The sequence below is a fragment of the Malania oleifera genome, chromosome 8 (assembly GCF_029873635.1).
Source record: "Malania oleifera isolate guangnan ecotype guangnan chromosome 8, ASM2987363v1, whole genome shotgun sequence".
Classification (NCBI taxonomy): domain Eukaryota; kingdom Viridiplantae; phylum Streptophyta; class Magnoliopsida; order Santalales; family Ximeniaceae; genus Malania; species Malania oleifera.
The window spans coordinates 29,122,983-29,144,003 of record NC_080424.1 but is presented as its reverse complement, the minus strand read 5'-3'; the positions used below and the strand labels follow the sequence as shown (position 1 = coordinate 29,144,003).

The 21,021-nt window shown below is 35.1% G+C and overlaps 1 protein-coding gene across 1 annotated transcript in view; it reads left to right on the top strand.

The window, feature by feature from the left end:
• The first annotated feature begins 5,125 nt into the window (after positions 1-5,125).
• Positions 5,126-21,021, top strand: part of LOC131161959 (protein ROLLING AND ERECT LEAF 2) — a 29,200-nt gene continuing 13,304 nt past the window's right edge. Inside the window, exons 1-2 of the mRNA XM_058118029.1 lie at positions 5,126-7,212; positions 8,527-8,741. Of these exons, the coding sequence (XP_057974012.1) occupies positions 5,850-7,212; positions 8,527-8,741 (1,578 nt within the window). The 5' untranslated portion in view covers positions 5,126-5,849. The remainder of the gene's footprint in view (positions 7,213-8,526; positions 8,742-21,021) is intronic.

Sequence of the window (21,021 nt, the reverse complement as noted above, 5' to 3'; positions counted from 1 at the left end):
TTAGAACCTTCTCCCTCTTTCTCGCCCTAACGATGACCCACACAACGCCTCCCCCGCTCATTTGCTCACACAAATGTGAGCTTAGATTTAATAGAAGGGATAAAAATTTATTATTCACTCAAATTAATTAATAATTGATCACACATAATAAATCAAGAGTTGGTTGGCAAATTTTAAGTTTTATCCTTTGAACATTTACTAATTTACTAACAATTAATGCTTAAATTTATAGATAATTTCATATATCTATGTTTATGAGGTATCAACTGGTTAGTCTAAGTCTAATTGACTAACGGCCACCCTAAATTTCTTATTCTCGAGCTAATACTATTATATGCGTCTCCGAGTTTATTCCATATGCCACTTAAACTCAAGTTCAAATGCCTAATTCTCATTATCAAAACAAAAAATAAATTCATGATCTTAAAAATAAAAATATATATATAACTTTATGATTGGTTATTAAATACTTAATAATTTACCATTGTTAGATTACCACTTTACCTAAAAGCTTAAGTTGTTAGGTTGTGGACCAACAATGTATATCAAGCTTTAACACTCCTCCGCACGTGCAGCCCGATAGCACGTGAAGAGATAAACAGATGACAAATAATGTCACAGAATAAAGACGGGCGACAAGATTAGATCCCATGACTTCCTAGTAACCATAGCTCTGATACATTATTTGTCATCTGTTTATCTCTCCACTTGCTATCGGACTGCACGTGCGGGAGAGTGTTAAAGCTTGATATACATTATTGGCCCACAACCTAACAGCTTAAACTTTTACGTAAAGTGGTAATCTAACAACCATATCATAATTTAAAAAATTATTTCAAATATTATGTTATGAAATAAATTGTTCATCGAATGATAAAAAAAAAATTATACTTGTGATGGAAATGATAAATTATCCGTCATTAGCCACGAATTATCTGATTTGAACCGCCATACACCTGTCATTTAATTGAGTCGAATAAGGATTGCAATTACTTAATAATTCGACATGAATTACATGACCTAATCCATTTTATCACGTCTAATTGAGCTCATCTAAAATTTGAGGAAAAAAAGAATTAGTCTCTTTAAAAATTTAAAATTTCTAGAGAACTTTATGGTAAAAGCTTTTATAAACTATCTTTAAAGTTTATCAAAAAGATATTAATTGGAAGTGGACTTGGATCTCAAAGATAAAATTCAATTTAGTATATGCTTGATTTTAATATAATCAAAATGAGTATTATTTTACTTAAAGATACAAAAATTCAGTCTTTTTATCCTGATGACAATATGTTGTGAAGTGTGGCTCACATACTGAGTGTTAGCATACACAAAAGGAAAGCATGAAGGGAATCAAGTAGCAGTAGGGGAAACCGTCCACGTATTGGCTCTAATCGTTGATGGTTTGGAGCAGGATTTTCAAGCAATTGCATTTTGTCTGAAACTGTCGACGGTTTGGCTTAAAACACCCAACATAAATTTCAAAATTTGAACAATGGATGTTAATATGGTTGGGATTTGGAGGGAAAACCTCCAGAAACTCTATATATATGTCATGTTTGATATATTTAGAGTACGGTTGATGTGAGATGGTTGTAAGAGAAGAGAGGATTGTATTGTTCTTGTAATTTATACAAGAAGATAGTGAATCCTTACCGTTTGCTCCCGATTAAGCATTGTCGAACCATGTAATATTTATTGTGTCTTTGTGATTGTTATTGCTTTCATTTAATTACTATGGTTGTGGATTTTTCTGTATTTTCACTATTAGAGTGCTGCAGTGTGTGTTTGATTCTTTACATACAAATATACATTCCGCTATGCATATTTGGAGGTTTTTTTTACACAACATAATAATTTCAATCGCTTGGTTATTCTGATACTAACCTTATTGATTACAAATTTAATAGATGTTGTGATATGGATCGAATAATTAAGAATCACAGTGGAATAAATATAACAAGTAAATGAAACACAATTAGAACCAGAGCAACAACAAGATTTATGTTGTTTGACAAAGCCTACATCTTTGGAAGTAATGACACACAAAATTCACTATGGAAATCACAAAGTATACAATACACTTCTCAAATGATCACTCTTCTTTTCAATACATGCCCATAATGACATATATAACACTCTCTTGGAGGTTTCCCTCCAATTACCCAGTCAACCCAACGTTCAAATTTAAAATTTAAAAAACTGCTCGCAGCCCAAAACTAGTCGACAAGAACAGAGGATTTGTCGACAAGACCAAGAAGAACACTCATTGAAGAATCATTCCACTCGTCGACGATCCCATTTTTCTACTCTTGGTATCTTAGAAACTTTGAATTTTTAGGCCTCTTGGGATCTTCTCGTCGACGAGCACAGGACACTTGTTGACAAGTCCTTACCTCCTCCTCGTTGACGACCTTAGGGCACTCGTCGACGAGCTCCTGCTGTGCTGCCCCTTCATGTTTTTCTTTCTTTTTGGTTTATGAAATCCAAAGTATAAGAGTCACACCACAAACAACAATAGAAAATAACACTTGAAAATTTTGTTAACTCATTATTTATTGATTAATTTATTCATTTAGTTGGAAGCAAAATTTTGTTACAATTAATATAATTATACTTGAATGATTGATTATTATTTTTAAGTTTAATTTCAGTACCTTATGCGACAACACTAGAGATAAACTTAATGAGATTATGTATTATTTTATTTACAAAAATTTGAAAATAGAAAAAAAAAATTTACATTAGAGCATTTGAATATTAAAAATCATTTTTCTAACATTTTTGCCTTTGAATAGAAAGAAATACAAACTAATCCAAAGAGAATTCAACACATAACTAATAATTGATTTCTTGTGTTATGCTTTTACATTTGTTATTAGCTATGATTGTTATTGATTTTCTCTCTCTCTCTCTCTCTCTCTTAAATTTTGGACCTGCCAACACATGACATTATTAAATTAAACTAAGCTTCACATCTAAGATGGAAATGAAACTCAAAACTTTGTTTCAACCAAGATTTTCAAATGAGTTACAAAAGAATTTTCATTAAAATTAATTTTAAATTCTTTATTTATTTTGAGCACAAAAAGTAAATAAAAAGAGCTTTTTCATGGCAATATTAATATATGCTAGTATATATTCATATTTTTTTAATTGTTAAGAAGTAGAGTAAAATTTTAAATTTTTAATAAAATGACTCCTGTAGACACCCTAAATAGTCCAGGCTTATATAACAAAAATAAACAAATTTTATTTATCCTTTAATAAAAAATACAAATAATAAAAAGAAATAGAAATATAGAAAAAAAAAAAAAATACAAGGAAGAAGAAAGAGAAAACATAGAGGAGAAGAGAAAGAGAAGGAGAGAAAAGAAAGAAGAGGAAGAGAGAGAGAAGAATAGAGAACAAAAAGAGAAATAAAAGAGAGAGAAAGAATGAAATAAGAGAAGAAAATAAAAGGAATTCGAAAAGGAAGGAGAAAGCATAGAGAGAGAGAGAGAGAGAGAGAGAGGAGTTGTGAGGAGAAAAAAAGAGTGAAGAGAGGAAGAGGCGAGGAGAGAGAGAAAAATGGGAAGTAGTGGGACATGTGTTACAACTAGGACCAAATATTTAAAAGGGTTACGTGGTGCGATCTAAATTGTCTGATCTATGTTTTTTTTTTTTTTTTGAATTGTTAGATTGCTACCACGTCAACAATCTGTTTTAAATATCCCAAACCACCTGAAAAATGTCACCTTGTTGCATATATATATATATATAAAGAGAGAGAGACCTGAAGTTGCCACGTGGTAGTACAGTGAATTTAAAAAAAAAACAATAAATTAAAAGATGCCATGTGTCACCACTGTGAGTGCACACATGGCCCACTAAACTGAATCAATTGACTCGGTTCAAACCGGCTGAACTAGTTTGTTTTCCTGAGCCGATGGTTTTTATTTATTTATTTTATTTTAGTTTATTTTTAAAATTTTAATTTTTGAAAATTGGAAAAAATAATAAAAATCATGAATTTTTTTAAAATAAAATAAATATTTGAGTTATTTTGACTCAAATTTTTAAAAAATAAAAAAATAAAATGTCAAAAAAAGGAGGAAAAACCTTTAAAAATTTCAAAATTTTTTAGAAAAAATGTTGAAAATTTTCAAAAAACTTTGCAAAATTTTAGAATAATCTGAGAATATTTTTGAAGATTCTTTTGATTAAAATTTGATGATTTTACTTGATTTTTGAGTGTATGCATTTTGATGATTTAATAAAGAATAAAAAGACATTTCAGACCTCACTTATATCAGTGTTAAGGGGGATTTATCTAACAAGATTCTCTCGTTTGAAGGTCTTATTAGACATTTCCTAATTGCACTTTGATTTTCATTTTCCTTTCAAAATTTTTGAGTGCATGATGATTTAATAAAGGATAAAAAGATATTTTAGACCTCACCTATATTAGTGTTAAGAGGGGTTTATCTAAGAAGTTCCCCTCGTTTGGAGGTCTTATTAGACATTTCATAATTGCACTTTGATTTTCATTTTCCTTTTAAATTTTATTTATTTGTTTATTTATTTATTTAATTATTTATTCTAATTGGGTTAATTAAAGACTATTAGATTTAATTTATGGATAATTCATGATTAATTATGTATCGTTTGTATAACGTGTGTATAGGGAGTGCAAATATCTTTCTCTCGCATAATTGAACTCCTGATGAAAGTAGATTAAAACTATTGATTTCTTACCTTATAGTGACGATTTTATCAATTTTTAATATAATTATTTTTCACCATTCTGAACCTTTTTCAGGACGTTGTGACCATTCCATAATTTGTTATATTAAATATGTAAGTCGCAAGTAACATGTTGAAAAGGTTAATGTGCATAATTTTTTTTAAAATGAGAGATCACATTATAGGTGACCTAACTTGCAATAAATCATGTCAAGAAAATTAGGAAGGAGACCATGAATGATGCGTTGAGGTAGGGGCAGTTTAATGAGGGGGTTCATTAGAAAGGAAAGTTTCCTTTTTAATTAGTTTACTTTTTATTCGTTATTGAAAATTTAAAAAGCCCACTTTCCTTCTGTGATAAAAAATTAATAAGGATATAATAATAAAAATTTAAAAGCGGGGGAATTTTTATAGTGGAAAGACTCTTTTGAGTTCTGACAGGGCTGACAATCCCAAAACAGCGTAGAGAGAGAGAGAGAGAGAGAGAGAGAGAGACAGAGAGGAGAGCGCAAATGTCATGATGACAGCGTCCTCTGCAACTCTGACAGACTCGAGACGAAGAAGAAGAGAAGAAGAAGACGACCTTAAAAAATTTACGGGCCTCCCTTCACACATCTCTAAGTTTTTATTTTTAATATTCTTTTCCTTTTCAAACGTTCAAAACTTACTCCCTTTCGCATTCCCTGATTCAAACGATCGATCCCCTGATTTTCTGTCTCTCCTCTCGCTCTCATGGACGGTAACGAGCCCTCTTCCCAACTTTCAACGCTCAGGTTTCCCAAAAAAATTGTCTGTTTTTATTTTTTAGTCATAGTTATTGTTTTGTCATATAGGAGGACTCCATGTTTTCTCTGCACTGTAGTAATTCTCTAGTCTTCTTCTTCTTCTTCTTCTTCTTCGTTTGCGAGTTTTGTGTTTCTTCCTGTTTCCATAACTTCGCCTTTTCTGTTTTGTAATTTTGGGGGTTTTTTTTTTTCGTTGGATCTGGTGCTTGAGAAATCTCTGCTTCACAATGTTTGAACGTGGTCTGCATTGGCACGGAGAGACACGGACGAAATGATGTGGGGACTGTGGAGGTGTGATGATCTAGTGTTTGGATTTGGGTTTTGCTTAACGAGGTTGATATGGGCTGTGGAGCATCGAAGGTAGAGGATTTGCCATTGGTGACGCTCTGTAGAGAGAGAAAGGAGTTGGTTAAAGCGGCCTCCGAGCATCGGTACGCTCTTGCCGCCGCACACGTATCCTATTTTCGATCTCTGAAAGATGTTGGTGATGCCTTTCGTCGATTTGTGGACGAAGAGTTTGTAATTGGGGTTTCTTCGCCTCTGGATTCGCCGGTTCTAAAGTTACCCTCAGACAAAGGCAAGACGAAGAATAAGAATAAAGGGAACGACATTAACGCGGTTAGTAGAAGCTCTTCTTCGTCTCTATCGATTTCGCACTCAGCTTCGCCCTCACACCTTCACTCTCTAGACGAGAAAGAAGAAGAAGAAGAAGACGAATGCTCTCATTTGCATTTGTCGTCTGATTCTGATTCTGATTTGTGTTCATCTTCCTCCGGGCATATTCGCATGGAGAAAATCACAGAAATGGAGGAGCCTCATTCATACTATGAGCCTCCCAGAGATTGGAGCCAACCTGGGGTGAATTCATATGCATATTTCATGAAAAAATCTTCGACTGCAATGCCTTCAGTGATTTATGAGGAGCCGCAGCCTGTATCTGCTCAATGGAGTGATCAGCATTCGAATTATCCACAGTCGAACTATCCCCAATATGGCAATGGGGGATTCTTTGGGTTTTCGACGGGTGAGCCGTCCCATGATGCTTATAATACTGGACAACCGAGTCATCCGGTGGAGCCACCGGCTCCTCCTTCACCTAATGTCTCTGCGTGGGACTTTTTAAATCCATTTTACTCATATGATAGTGGTTATACTGGTTATTATTCACAGCCTAGATATGGATATGGGTCCATTTCCAGTAGTCCTGATTCGAAGGAAGTGAGGGAGAGGGAGGGAATTCCTGAGTTAGAAGAGGAAACAGATCAAGGAGTCTTCAAAGAAATACCCAAGGAGAAGAAATTGAGCAGTGAAAATGTAAATAAAAGTTCAAGTGAGGGCACTTCGATGGCAGCGCCTGTACATAATAAAGATCAAGCAGAGAAACAGGATGCTGAGTTCTCAGGGGGAACAGGCAAGGAGATAGAGAGCAGTCCTGATACTATTGTGTCAAAGAGGCCTGGAGAGGAGAGTCCTGGGAAGAACGAAGTGAATTTTGGGGAAGACGAGCCATTGGCTCAGGAGATTGAATCTACGGAGCCAAGTACTTCGACCAAATTATCAACATATGGCACACGGGACCTTCAGGAGGTTGTGAGAGAAATCAGGGATGAATTTGAGAGTGCTTCGAGTTATGGAAAAGATGTTGCTCTGATGCTAGAGGTAGGCAAGCTGCCTTACCATCCCAGAGAAACTGCACTCAAAGGTTAGCTTTCAGCTATTCTTGTTAGTTGTTGTAAGTTGATCAGTGCTTGTCTTGATTGCTTCACAATTTTGCTTTTTAAGATCTACTTTAATTGTAGCTATCAGTTTAATTTCTATTCACTCTCAGTAGCCTTTTTTGTTCTGAAAAATAAAGGAAAAAAAAAAAGAGCTTAGTTTCTCTTTAAACATTCTCATGTTCATTTTGAATGGGCTGTACAATGGCTGTCCTCATGTATTGTAACAGAAAGAAAATGTGGAATTCTCTTTCTTTTATTATTTTCCTTTTCCTTCTTAAGGTGATGGGTACGTTTTTATATATTATTACCAGCAGTTTCAAACAGCTGTCTTTGTTTTTTGAGACTGTTTTTTGAGGATTCATTATATTGTGAATCAAATGACTTCTAGTCAATGGGTTTTCATACATGTGAGGACAATGGATGCCTCGATGGTATTTTCTCGAGGCAAGTTTAGAAGAAAAAGCCATTTCTAATTTTTTTTCTGCATTTCTTTTTATTTTTGGTCCATAATTTGTTCACTATATCCTTGGCATCGCTGTCCTGAATATAGCTGCTTTATATATTTTGCATTTTCAAAATTTATTCTATTGTCTAAGGGTTCACATTTATGTGGCTTTTCGATTGATGTAGTAGTGTATTTGCATAATTGTGCCTTGATAATCATGTGATAGATATGGTTGTTTGGTATAACCCATCTCTGCAAGATAACACATCTGCTGTTAATTTGCTGTCATTATGAGTTCTACGTAGTTGTTGCGTTTTAATTCATTTCATGGCAGGAAAGCACAATTAAACAAGAAGAGGAATTAGCCCTCGAGATTACACTTAAGATGCTTCATTTTTGACTTTACCCTGTAAAATTGATGTTATTGTTGCCCCTTTAATAATTTTTTTCTGGACATTTTCTACGTTGTTTACTTTAATCTTGTGGAAGTTTGCAATTTCCCCCAGTATGCATACTGTTAAATTATTGCTTTTGTTGGTTCTCTATAAATCACAATGTAAGCAGCCTCCGGCAGGAGCACATTATCTAATTTGCAAGCAAAAGTCCATATGATATTGTTTCTTTTTGTCTTGATTAGATTTTTCTGAAAATTGATTGCAACAGTCAAATATGATTGTTTTCTTACATGGGAAAAAAATGATTGTTTTACTTGAGTGCTGATGATTCCAATGTATGAAGTTAAGTCTTTGGTTTCATGCTGTAAATTAGAAATTCTTTATTTCGCAATATTTGTTGTCCTGAGACAAAATTTCTATTTTTGCTTCTTTATTGAAACTCATGCATGTTTATGCAGTGATCTTTTCCAGGATTCTGTATTTTATTTCATCTTTTGTGTCATCTTCACAACCCCCATCTAGGCGGTCAGTAGGATTAGCTTCTAGCACGATGAAAATGGCCAAAACCTACTACAGGGATCCTGGAAGGTCCAACAACATGAAGCATTGCACCCTTTCCTCAACATTGGAGAAGCTGTACGTATGGGAAAAGAAACTATATAAAGAGGTTAAGGTATGTATATTTGATGGATGGAGTCTTTTCTTAATGATTTGGTTACTTTGAGCAGTTCTTTGTTGACATGGAAAAAATCATGTCTAACATTTCGTGCCTTTAAGGATGATATTCTTTTAATATTGAGTTTAAAGGGGGGAAAAAACTATTCAAGTGTTAATGTTACAAATGTAAAGCAAGCATAATTTTAAGGACATTCTACTATCACACAACACGCCAAAGTAGTTGCCCTTTTTGCCCAACTTGCTTTAACTCTGTGTATTACATTTCCCTTTAGCCTGCACAATAGATCCCAAAGTCTACTTGACCATCAAGTTTGATTTTTTCTTCACTATTCATCCTAAAATGATTAAAATTACGTTTCTTGAATTCTATCTTATTTCTACTTATCTTAACACCTGGAGTGTATAAAGCTTTTCTCGATCACTGCTAGTTTCATAAATCAAGATAATATCATTTGCAAAGAGAGTACACCACAGAGCCCCAATTCTGATATCTTTTGGTAAGTTCATCTATTATTAATGCACAAAGATGGACAAAATAGAAAAGAAATACCAAATTACTAATATCACCAAAATAAAATAAACATGTTTAACAAAAAAGTTGTTGATATCAAACTGCTAAGTAATGCAAGTCCAGAAAATTAATAATTTTGTATCCTTGTCATCCTCATAATTTTCTTCCCGTTCTCTTCATGCGGCTCATTCGATTGATTTACAGAAGGAAAAAGAGAGAAAATGTGAAGCAAAATTGGATGAACAAAAAATAATATTGTGTTATGACAGTCCTGTAGTGGCTGTAGTAGTTGCTGCTGCTAGAGTTTTTTTCATTCCCAGCTATAGCTGCGTTTAATTGTGTACAGTGACCCCGTAAATCCATTACAGAACTCGGGGTGTGCATTCGGCCGGTTCGGTCAATTAACTGATTTAACAAAAAAAAATAAAATCGGTTAACAATATGGCATAACCGAACCGACTGAATTAACCTTATTACCCAACCCTTACTTGACCGAATCGAATTTTCAGTTAATTCGGTAAATGAATTTAACTGAACTAAATTACAATTAATTATGGGAAAAAGAAAACATGCTTTGTATGCTTCCAAAATTCAACTTATTGATTTTCAAAAATCATTACTATTGCATCCATGTTATATTTTTATAAAATTTTTTTTTACTTTAATTATATCAATCAATTATTAATACATGGTAAACACTGTAAGATACTAAGATGTTACTCATGTAAGTCTTTAACATTTAACAAAATTAACCAAAATTTACTTAAATTCAAATTCTCCTTAGCAAAAAAGTCGTCAAATACTCAAATTTACTTTGAACAAAATTGGTTGAGTTGCTAGTTTGCCACACCTAATTGACTTTGAGCATATAAATATAAATTATATAATAAATCCATATTCCTAGTTCAAGCATTGTCAGCATAAATCCATAAAATTCCCTTGAGTCTCAAGGGTCTAGAGTCCATACTATGCTCAACTCTCGAGAGTCCAAAATCCCTACTATTATATTATAGATTAAACATGAAATTTAAATTGTTTGTGCAAAATTAAAACAAAAAACAACATGAAATCTAAATTGTTTGTACAAAATTAATACAAAAATTGCAAGAAAAATTGAAATGGCTTCATACATCAGCTACCACTCCCACTCCTCAGCTCCTGTGCTGTAAATATTTGAAAATGACAAGCCATTAAAATTCCAAGTTTTCTACAATATGCCAAAATAATAAATTATATATTGTCAATAATGATAATTGATAGCATGTAATCTCTATGACAAAGCTCTTAAGCATAATCTTAATGTGAAACTAACCCGTTGTCTTTCTTTGTCAATGCGTATTCATCAGTTGTGGACTCCAATGCAACCTTTGACAACTCTAAAAAATTGTACAGAAGCACTTGTAAGTTATAATAACTAATCATTCAATGAACAAATGAAAATTTTTTACTATATATATATAAATATAGTGGTACCTTTTTCCAGATTTTCAAGGTCATCTAAGTCTTCTTCAACCTTAATTGGAGTAGATGAACCCTGGGTTTAATCTTGCTACATATAAGAGCTTGCACAATTTTAGGAGTCAAAGAACTCTCAAAGGCATCGAGAACATGTCCTCCGGTGCTAAAAGCAGACTCTGAAGCAACTGTGGAGATGGGTACTGCTAAGTGCTAAGATGTCACGAGCCATATGTGAAACGACGAGAAACCTTGGACTATTTAACTTCCACCACTCCAAAATATCAAAGCCCTCCACATCCTTTTCACAAGCCTCACCCAAATACCTATCCAAGTCTGGTTTGTTATCTCCACCTTCAATTTGAGTCTTGAATTTTTGATACAAACTTTTGAACTTTTGTTGTGCTTCCCCTGGACCAGTGGAGCTTGAAGTTTCACTTCTGCTTGATTCTTCATTTTTAGATTGTGACAACTTCTTATACTCAGCGAACAATTCAAATGTGGCATCCTTAACCTTTTTCCCCATCAATAAATCTTTGTCACCTTCATACATTGTGGAAATATCATATTGCACAAATTCCAACTTACCTCGAGGGTAAAAAACGGATGCTACAAAAATAAACATATTCATTTTCTCAATTATTCCCCAATACTTGTTGTATTTTTCCATCATTTTCATACTCATTAAACTCTTTCCAAGTCATCACTAGTTTCCCACTCTTTCAGAAGACAATCAATCCCACTAATTTCATCAAAAAAGGTATTGCTTTTAACACACAAAGAACTTGAAACTTGTGAAGTGAGGCCATAGAAGTGTTCCAAAAACATCACAAACTTTCTATTTTTTCCCAATCAAATCTACTTGGTGTGCCATCCCTAGCTAGCCTCAAGCTCAATTCTTAAAAAGGATCTTCATCCCTAAACCTATCAAAAGCTATTTCATATCTTTGAGCTATGTCTAGCATCATATAAGTAGAATTCCATCGAGTACTATCATCTAGGCACAACATCTTTTTCCACTCTGCTTTTTCTATCTCTACACAACGCTTGAAATTTTTCAACCTTGCTGGTGAATGTCTAACATATCTAGCTGCATCCTTAACATGAGCAACTGAATCCCCCATTTCTTTCAAACCATCTTGCTCAACTAGGTTAATTATATGTACAATGCATCTCATGTGAATGAATTAACCCCCTAGAATGTCCTTTCTCCAATTTGAAAATTTTCATTTTATGTAGGCAACTGCACCATCATTTGAACTTTCATTATCTACTATTAGAGTAAACACATTGTCAACTCTCCAATCAAGCAAACACCTCTCAATAGCCATACCTATCGCCTCACCTTTGTGACTAGAAATTGGACAAAAGTTAAGGATCCTTTTGTTTAATTTTCAGTCATCATCTATGAAGTGTGCGGTCAAACACATATAATTCACCTTTTGCAAGGAAATCCACGTGTCAATTGTGAAACTAACCCTTTGAGAGGAGGTTTTCAAAATCTTTTTCAACTTTAACCTCTCTTCCATGTAAAGGTCATAACAATCCCTAGAATTTGTCCATCTTGATGGAATTCGAAAACGAGGGCATGCAACGTTCATAAGATGTTTAAACCCCATATTCTCTACAAATTTAAATGACAATTCATCAACAATAACCATCTAAGATAATGTCTTTCGAATCGCTTCTTGGTCAAACTTCCAATTTGTAAGAGTTGCCTCTAAGCCCTCTACATTTTTTGAGGTTGGTTGATAATTTAGTTGTGTTTGTTTTGTTTCTTCAAAACATGGATTTTGAGGACATCTAACCATATGATATCAAAGTGTGCCCGTACCATTCTTTTTAGGATCAACACTGCAATCAATATGACAATAATGACACTTACCCTTAGGTTCACTGGACTCCGGCACAAATTTAGTGAAGTGATCCCACACTTCAGATCTTCCTCTCATTCTTTTCCTCGTTTTTTGATTAGACTCAGTGGGATGATTAGTAACACTCTCATCTGTCATGCTTGGATTTGAGGGTTGAGGTTGGGAGGCCCCTTGTGTAGTATTTGCATCCTCCAACACCTCCACCTCCACCTCCATAGGCAAGTCATGACTCATTTTTCCTTTAATATCTGAAAAAAAAAAAAAAAAAAGTGCAATCATAAATAAGAACTCTCAAATGGGTTAAAACAAATTCAAATTCAAATGGACTCCGCTGCACTAAGTCTAATGACAAAGAAGAGTGCAGAGTACAATCACTATGGATGCTATACAGTAATATCTTTAACAAACAATCATGCTGCAAACAAAATTCCTTTGCCTTAACATCAAATTTGTGACATGAATAGTTGAATTTTTCTGCCTTGAATTACTTAAGTTGCATTTCATATAATGTCTTATTTCCACTTATTTTAAGTCCTCTAGGTTCCAAAGCTTCAATCCATGACTCCATCTTGAATTCCACCCCATATCAAGCCTCATCTATCATCACAGTATCATCCCCAAACAACACACACCACAAAACCCCATTTTTTATATGCTTACTAAACTTTAATACAATTATAAAAACTAAGAAAATGCCAGATGTATGGAGGAAAAACACTTTAATACCTATATACAAAAATAAAGGAGATATTCAAAATTGTATGAACTATTGTGGAATTAAACTTATGAGTCATACGATGAAACTATGGGAAAGGGTAGTTGAACAAAGATTAAGGTTAGAAACGAAGGTCTCAAAAAATCAAATTGGTTTTATGCCTAGAAGATCTACTATAGAAGCTATATATCTTTTAAGAAAATTAATTATTGACCTAGAGAAATCATATGATAGGATACCTAGGGAAGTTCTATGGTGGGTTTTAGAAAAAAAGGGTGTATGTAGTAGGTATACTGATGTCATCAAGGATAGAGTAGAGGCTGAGTTAAATTATGGAGAGAAGCTTTGGAATCTAGAGGCTTTAGGATAAGTAGAAATAAGACAGAATATATGAAATGTAATTTAGTAATGTTAGGAGGAATATTGGAGACAAAGTTAAACTTGATGATGAAGAAATAAATAACATTTGTCGATTTCAATACCTTGGATCTATTATGCAAGCTGAAGGAGAAATTGAAGATGATGTAATGCGTAGGGTTAAAGCTAGTTGGGTAAAACGGAGAAGTGCTTCAAGTGTGCTCTGTGATCGTAGAATACCCTTAAAATTAAAAGGGAAGTTTTATAGGACAGCTATAAGACCAACTATGCTATATGGATCAGAATGTTGGGCGACAAAGAAATAGAATATTCAAAAAGTAAAAGTAGCCGATATGAGAATGTTTAGATGGATGAGTGGTATAACATTTGAAAGATAAATGAAGGAATGAACATATTCGCGGTAAGTTGGGTGTAGCTTATATAGAAGATAAGATAAGGGAGGGACGACTCAGATGGTATAGAAACTTGCAACGTAGGCCATATTTTGTGCTAGTGAGGAAGAGTGAGTTAGTTACTGTGGGGGGCAGTAGAAGTGGTAGAGGTAGACCTAAAATAACTTGGGAGGGGATAGTGAGTAAGGATTTAATATCCCTGAATCTGTCAAAAGAAATGGTCCATGATCACATAAATTGGCGGAAAATGATTCATATAGCCGACCTCACTTAGTGGGACTTAAGGCTTGGTTTTGTTGTTGTTGTTGTTGTGCTGTGTTTACTGAACTCATCCATAACAACACAAAGAAGAGAAGAATTTAAAACAAACCTTTCGTTGTACAACTCTTTTTGAAAATTCTCTAGATTATCCCTGCAAACAACATCTAGTGTTCACACAAAATACTACTAAAATGGACAGTGTGTAGTTAAAATGTACTTGAAATTTTTCATCGAACCAGGATAACAAATATTAAAGCATCTAGGAACAAAAGATCATCACAAGATTCACAACTAGCATGACAGTCTTTTATAAATTATGTGAACAAAATAAATCTCAACATAATGGGCGTCAAATCAAAAACTCAAAAATGGCATAAATCTCAAACCTGAAATGACTTAGTAACAACCTGAGAGGTGACAACCACGGCGAGGGCTAGGGTGATGGCCATGGCGAGGGCTAGGGCGATGGCCACGACGAGGGCGAATCGACTCAGGCAACTAGGTGAGGGCTTGGACGACGGCAAGGGGCTAGGGGCGAGGCGACTCAAACTCTCGAAGCCTCGACTCTTGATCTTGAAGGCAATTAGTCAAATGGTGGGATGGAAGTTTGTATTTGGAGTAGGTGAGCACAGCAGAGTGCACACTGCGAAGTGCGAAACCTGGTCTTGGAGGGCCAGAGGCTGGCTGGTTGGCATGGTTGCTGACTTTCTGGATGGCTGGAGGGTGGAGGCTTGAAGTCTCGAACTGGAATGTGGAAATTGGAAAGGAATGGTCGAGGACCTCAAATGGGAACCCTAAAATCCCAAAGATATACCAATTAACATTATATATAATTTGTATTTAATTATTAATTATTATATAATTTGGTTAAATTAGTTAACTAAAATTAAATTTACCCGTAATCGAACTGAAAATCAAAAACCGATTTTACCCAAAATTAGAACCGAATCGAACCAAATTAAAATTTAAATCAAACCGAACCGACCAAATTGGATCTGTTAAATCGGGTAATTTGATTTTCACCAAATTGTGCTCACCCCTATACAAAACAGAATTATATAATGGTTGTGGCTGCCATTTAAAACCATGAGCGCCAGAAAGCTTTTTTTTCCATCAGTGAAGTGAGATTTCATTGAGTCTTGAAATTTATTAGCTTTTATAAGAACTAAATGTCGTTCTTGAAGTTCTTATAAAAAAGAGCAATAAACTATCATTAATGTAAAAAAGATGTAGAAGAGTTGCTAGCTACTACACCATACTAGTAACTTTTGTGTTATTACTAGAGGGAAGAAAGTGCCACACTTTTGGAATGAGAAGTGAATATTTTGCACTAGATGTGTGAATATATCATTACGACATTTTTTGAAATATAAAAGACAGTATTGTCTGTCTTTCTCTCTGTTCTCTGTCTGGCTTTCTCTCTGTTCTCTGTTTTCTCCCAACTCCTCCCCCCCACAAACATCAAAAACTCTTCCAGGTGTCATTAAGAAAATGAAATCCAGGCGTGAAAGTCATTAGCTTTAATTAGAACTAATTGTTCCTGAAACTCCTATTAAAGAGAGCAATAAATTGTAGTCGCTACATCAGACCAATAACTTTCTTGTTATTTACTGCTGGAGGGAAGAACACATCACATTTTCGGGATGAGAAAAGACCTCAATGAAGCAGTAAATATTTTTCCTGATAAGTGTGTAAACAATACCAATACAGTTTTTGTTTTTTATGTGATTATAAATAATGCTGTCTGGATTTTCTCATCCTGTTTCTCTGTTTTCACCTAACTCCTCCTAGAAACCCCAAAACACTCGTTAAATGTTGACATTTTATTTTATAGAAATGCTTCATTCAATTTTTTTCAGTTGAATATTGGTCTGCTGATTTGTATGTTTTCTGTTTTTTCAGTCAAAATATTAACTGGCATATTCAAGTACTTAAAGGGTGTCCCTGGGCTGCCTACAAGGCTCCCTGCCTTGTGAGGGTAGGGAGAGGGTCATCACGGTGTATGCAGCCTTATCCCTGCATTTATGCAGAGAGGCTGTTTTTTTGGACTCTAACCAGTGACCAACCAGTCACAAATGAGCAACCTTACTGTTGATTCAAGGCCTGTCCTCAGGAATAACCAAATACTTAAAAAAAAAAAAATGTAAATACTCATCTTGCAGTCCCTGAATGAAAAATTTGGAAATTCTTATGGAATATGTGCCTTTGGAATCAAGTTATGATGAATTGCCTGTTGGCTTGCCTAAAAAATTGGCAATTTCAGAAGGCACTTGCATTTGATTTGCAGCTGGAAAAAGTTGGGGAAGGGGGTTTTGTGCATCAGGAGGAGAAATATTAGAATTGTAGACAGTGGATGAAAATTATTTTGTCAGCTGCTAAATTGGTGTGCGAATGTTTTGTTTTCAGTTATATGGAGATTGGAGCAGTTCATTTGTCATATGAAGTTCACAGTATACAATGTTGGGTGGCAATCAAATCAGAAGGGTAACTTTCTGGAGTTGGTCCTACATTCCAATGACAATGGTTATTCAATCTTTATCCCTGGAGGTGGTTGGCAAGGTATATGCAAGAGTTGGGAGCAATCAAGTATTCAGAGAATATGAGCAAGCCACAAGCAAAGGTCGTGGCTCAATCTTCAGGGACTCGTGATTGCCGGAGGCAGTAAAGAGCTAGTGGGGCTGGGGGAAACCATGGAGGCTCACAATTGGTATGTTTTGGAGTTGCAGTGGCTGGAGTTTCTGGAGGTTTAGGGGGAAGCCAGGGTTTGTGATGGGAAGCTGGGAAGGGGGTGTTGGCTTGTGTGGGTGAGAGTAGAGTGGGTGTTTGGAGTGAGTGGGCCAGGGATTCTTAGTAGTTAATATAGCAGCACATTTGTCCCAGTTATTTGGATCTGTGCGTCAGCCTGTGTTAGTCATGAGTGCATATTATGGGTCCCAAGTATGGGTGTTGGTCAAGATTGAAGTCCACGGGCTTTTAAGGGTGATATAGATTGCAAACAATAGATGACAATAGATGTGCCCAGGCCCAGATTAGGATTTATCGAACACAAGGGAAACTATCTAGCCTAAATGTGACTGCCTTGGCACTCAAGAATGGGAGATCAGATGTTTTTTCTTCACAGACGCTGGGAGAATGGATGCTGCTTCTCTGCACGCGGCAGGGAGATTGGATGCTTCCTTGTAGGCATCAGGGACAATCGCAGGTCATGTTGCTGTACAATTCGGAGTTCCAATGTGCAAGTCAGTGTTATCTAGAATGCAGAATGTTTTGGTTCATGTACCAGGAATGGGATTGTGGTACAGCATATGCTCTAAAATGTGGAATAATTATATAGATGTATTGATGAAAAATATGTTAAGGCATTTGTATATTTTGGGGAGGATGTTATAGTGTTTCAAAATCTAGAAGAGATTTTTTTTTTTTGGGGGTGTGAAATGGATAAACACTGAATTAGGATGGAATTATAATGTGATAATTCTCCATTTTAACTAATAAAAAATTGTTTTGTGAAAAGTATTAAATTTATAACTTAGGATCGTTTGATTTAGGATTCTGGAATGGGAATGTACCACATTAATATGTGGTTCACAAGGATCTTAATGTTTTATGGTAACTATGGTACAAGTGGGGAGAGGGTGTACAAATGAGTCCACCTTAAACCCAGCAAATATCAAAACAGGATGGGATCATGGGAGTGTAGGTGAGGCTGGTGCAGCGGAGGGTTTTGTTAAGGATGGGTACAGCACAACTGGTTTCGGGCAAAGTGTGCAGGTGGAGGAGAAACAGATTTGTGGTACATCTTCTTGAGCGAGATATGTTAGTGTGAGTGGGCAATTGCAAGCTTTTGTCTGGTGTTTCAATGGAGTATGGACATCAGGCAAAGGTTTCATGGCAGCAAGAAGTGCAGGCACAGGTAAATTCTGTTGGTGGTCAGTTGGGGGTTGAGATGGCGTGAGTTCTAATAACGCTAAGTTGGGGATGGATGGGTTGACAAAATCTATGGTTGCTGGAAAGTCAGTAATATCAAAGATACATGCTTGTCGGGGGCAGAAGGGCATGGAAGAAAGGAACTCCTCATTTGAGAGGGCATCAAGGGGATGCCAACCCGAAGTATAAGAAATCAATCATCTTGTAGGTTGCTGCAAAAATAAAAAAATTACATTAAACTCATTTGCAATAAGTCCACTATGTCAACTAGTAACTGCAGTGCAGATAAGTTTTTGAGAAGGCTTAGCGATGGAAGTTTGCATATTGAGGAGCTCTCGAGTGGGTCAAAGGTAGATTCAATAAAGAAGGTTACCAAGGGAATTCCCATAAAGGAGAAGAAGAAATAGGGTGATGTATCTGATGATGTGGTTGCGCTGGATAGTGGTTTTGATTGTGATGGAGGGCTACTTATAGATGAAGTTCATGATTGTTAGATTACCACTTCTAAAAGCTTAAGCTGTTACCTGTTAGGTTGTGGGTGAACAATGTATATCAAGCCTTAACACTCTCCTGCACATGCATTGTGATTGCACATGGAGATATAAATAGATGATATATAACCCCTGTGACAGGAATGATATAATTTTTAAAAATTAAACAATAAATGCGGGCAACAAGACTAGAACCCAGGACCTCCTGGCAATTTGGCTCCTGTACTGTGTTAGATTAGCACTTCAACTAAAAGCTTAGGTTGTTATGTTGTTGACCAACAATGTATATCAAGCCTTTACAATGGTCAACATGTGGAGATTCTTCTAATTTATTTGGTGATGTTTCACATGAGTGATAAGCCTCCATCTCCAATGGATGATTTAGAGGGAGTTTTTTTGCTTTTTAGAATGATGGAATAGATGAAGAAAATGACAAGATTGAGCAGACTCAGGCTGGTATTTTGCCCATCCTTGGGTCTGGTCTTCAACATTTGGTGGATAAAATGGCTTTGTATTTGGCTACTTAGCTGAGTGGCAGGGTAAGGAAGTCTGGATGATAGTAGAAGACTAAGAAAAGACGGTACAAACTAGCTAATTTGCATGGCTCTGTTAACTATGATGGAAAAGGATTGAAAAGGAGTTCTCTTATGTAGCGTCTATTAGATTTCTTTTGGGTGAAAGGCAGTACCGTTTATTTTTTTAGTTATCTTTTATAGTTTTTTTTAGGATTTGTTATCCGCTATTGATTTTATTCCTTTTCTGTCTCTTAACATATCTTCTTTCTTTATCTGGAAAAAAAGTCAGAAGGTACAATGCACGGCTATAATGCTATGCGAGGAAAAAAAACGCTCTTTTGTTCGTTCATTCTATTCTTTCTAGTTTCTGCTAATGCACCCAGCCTTCAAATCTCAATCAAAGACAGGTTGGGATTGTGCAGGGCTGGATTAAGACTGTAAATCATAACATTAAGGCAACTGCTAATCTCCCATTTAGAGGTGGATTACTATCAGAAATCTAAATATTTTATTTTTTTCGCTGGTAAACAACATTGGATTTCTATGGTACTGGCTAGATGATTAATTGTCTTTGGCATTGACTACTGTATTTTATTATCAATCTCAAAGTGGGCTCTAAATGGGTACAATTTGAAAACAATGCCAGTTTTGGATACAGTTCAGTAGTTGTCGTAGGGTTTATTATGCTCCTTTCTTATGTACATTCTTTCTGCTGTAATAAATTTCTTCCTTTTCTGCCAAAAATAAAAAATAAATGAATAAATCAAATAAAGAACCAATGCCATGTGGTTGTTAAGTTTGCACCTTAAATACAAAACTGATGACTAAACAGATATATTTTTAATTTGAAACATCCAACATTAGTATGGTAATACCAATAATGACCCTCATGGTTCAAATAAAAAATTCGAAGAAATATGAAAAATCAGTCTTGGGCAACGACGATATGTAATGCATATTTGAAAATACCTTTTATTTTGAATTGCACTTAGAGAATATATGTTGAGTTACAATAACTTGGTGAATATTAAATTCTTGAACCAAATATTTTTTTTAGCCTAACACTAACATATCACTTACATAACATCTCTAGACACAAAACTCCTGTGAGTTGGTACAAATAGGCCATGCACCATACCTGGATATTCCGAGTGCTTTAGAAGGTTTTAGTCCAATAAACTTTTATAAGAAGCGACGCCACTTCCACACTCACATAGGGCACATTCATCAAGTGTGTAACTGTAAATAAACACACCACCTAACAAAGGGTATGGATTTATTAAGAGATAAATTCAACCTCACAATCATTACAGTTGCACCATTCAAACACCATAGGGATGATTAAACCAAATAATAGCGCTCACCAAACTATTCAATGGTTTGTTATTACCCATTGAACCTAATTCATGGGATCTCGAATCACATAGGTTGGGTTACCATCATTAATAGTGAAAGTTGAGGTGTAATCCCAAGAGGGGGGTGAATTGGGTATTTTTAAAATTTAATGCGGAAGATTAATCTATTTTAATTTGTTTTTCACAAGTGATCTAAATACTTTAATAACCATAGAAGTATTTTAAGCAAACAACTATACCAATATTGATATTTCTACATATGAAAGAGCCTAAACTAGGATTTCAATATGTAATCAACTACACACTATTGACAATGCTCACAACAGAACAATATTAAATAAAAAATATGCTCAGCCACAAGATGATTTATGCTATAACTTCAGTAAGTAATAAACCGATCA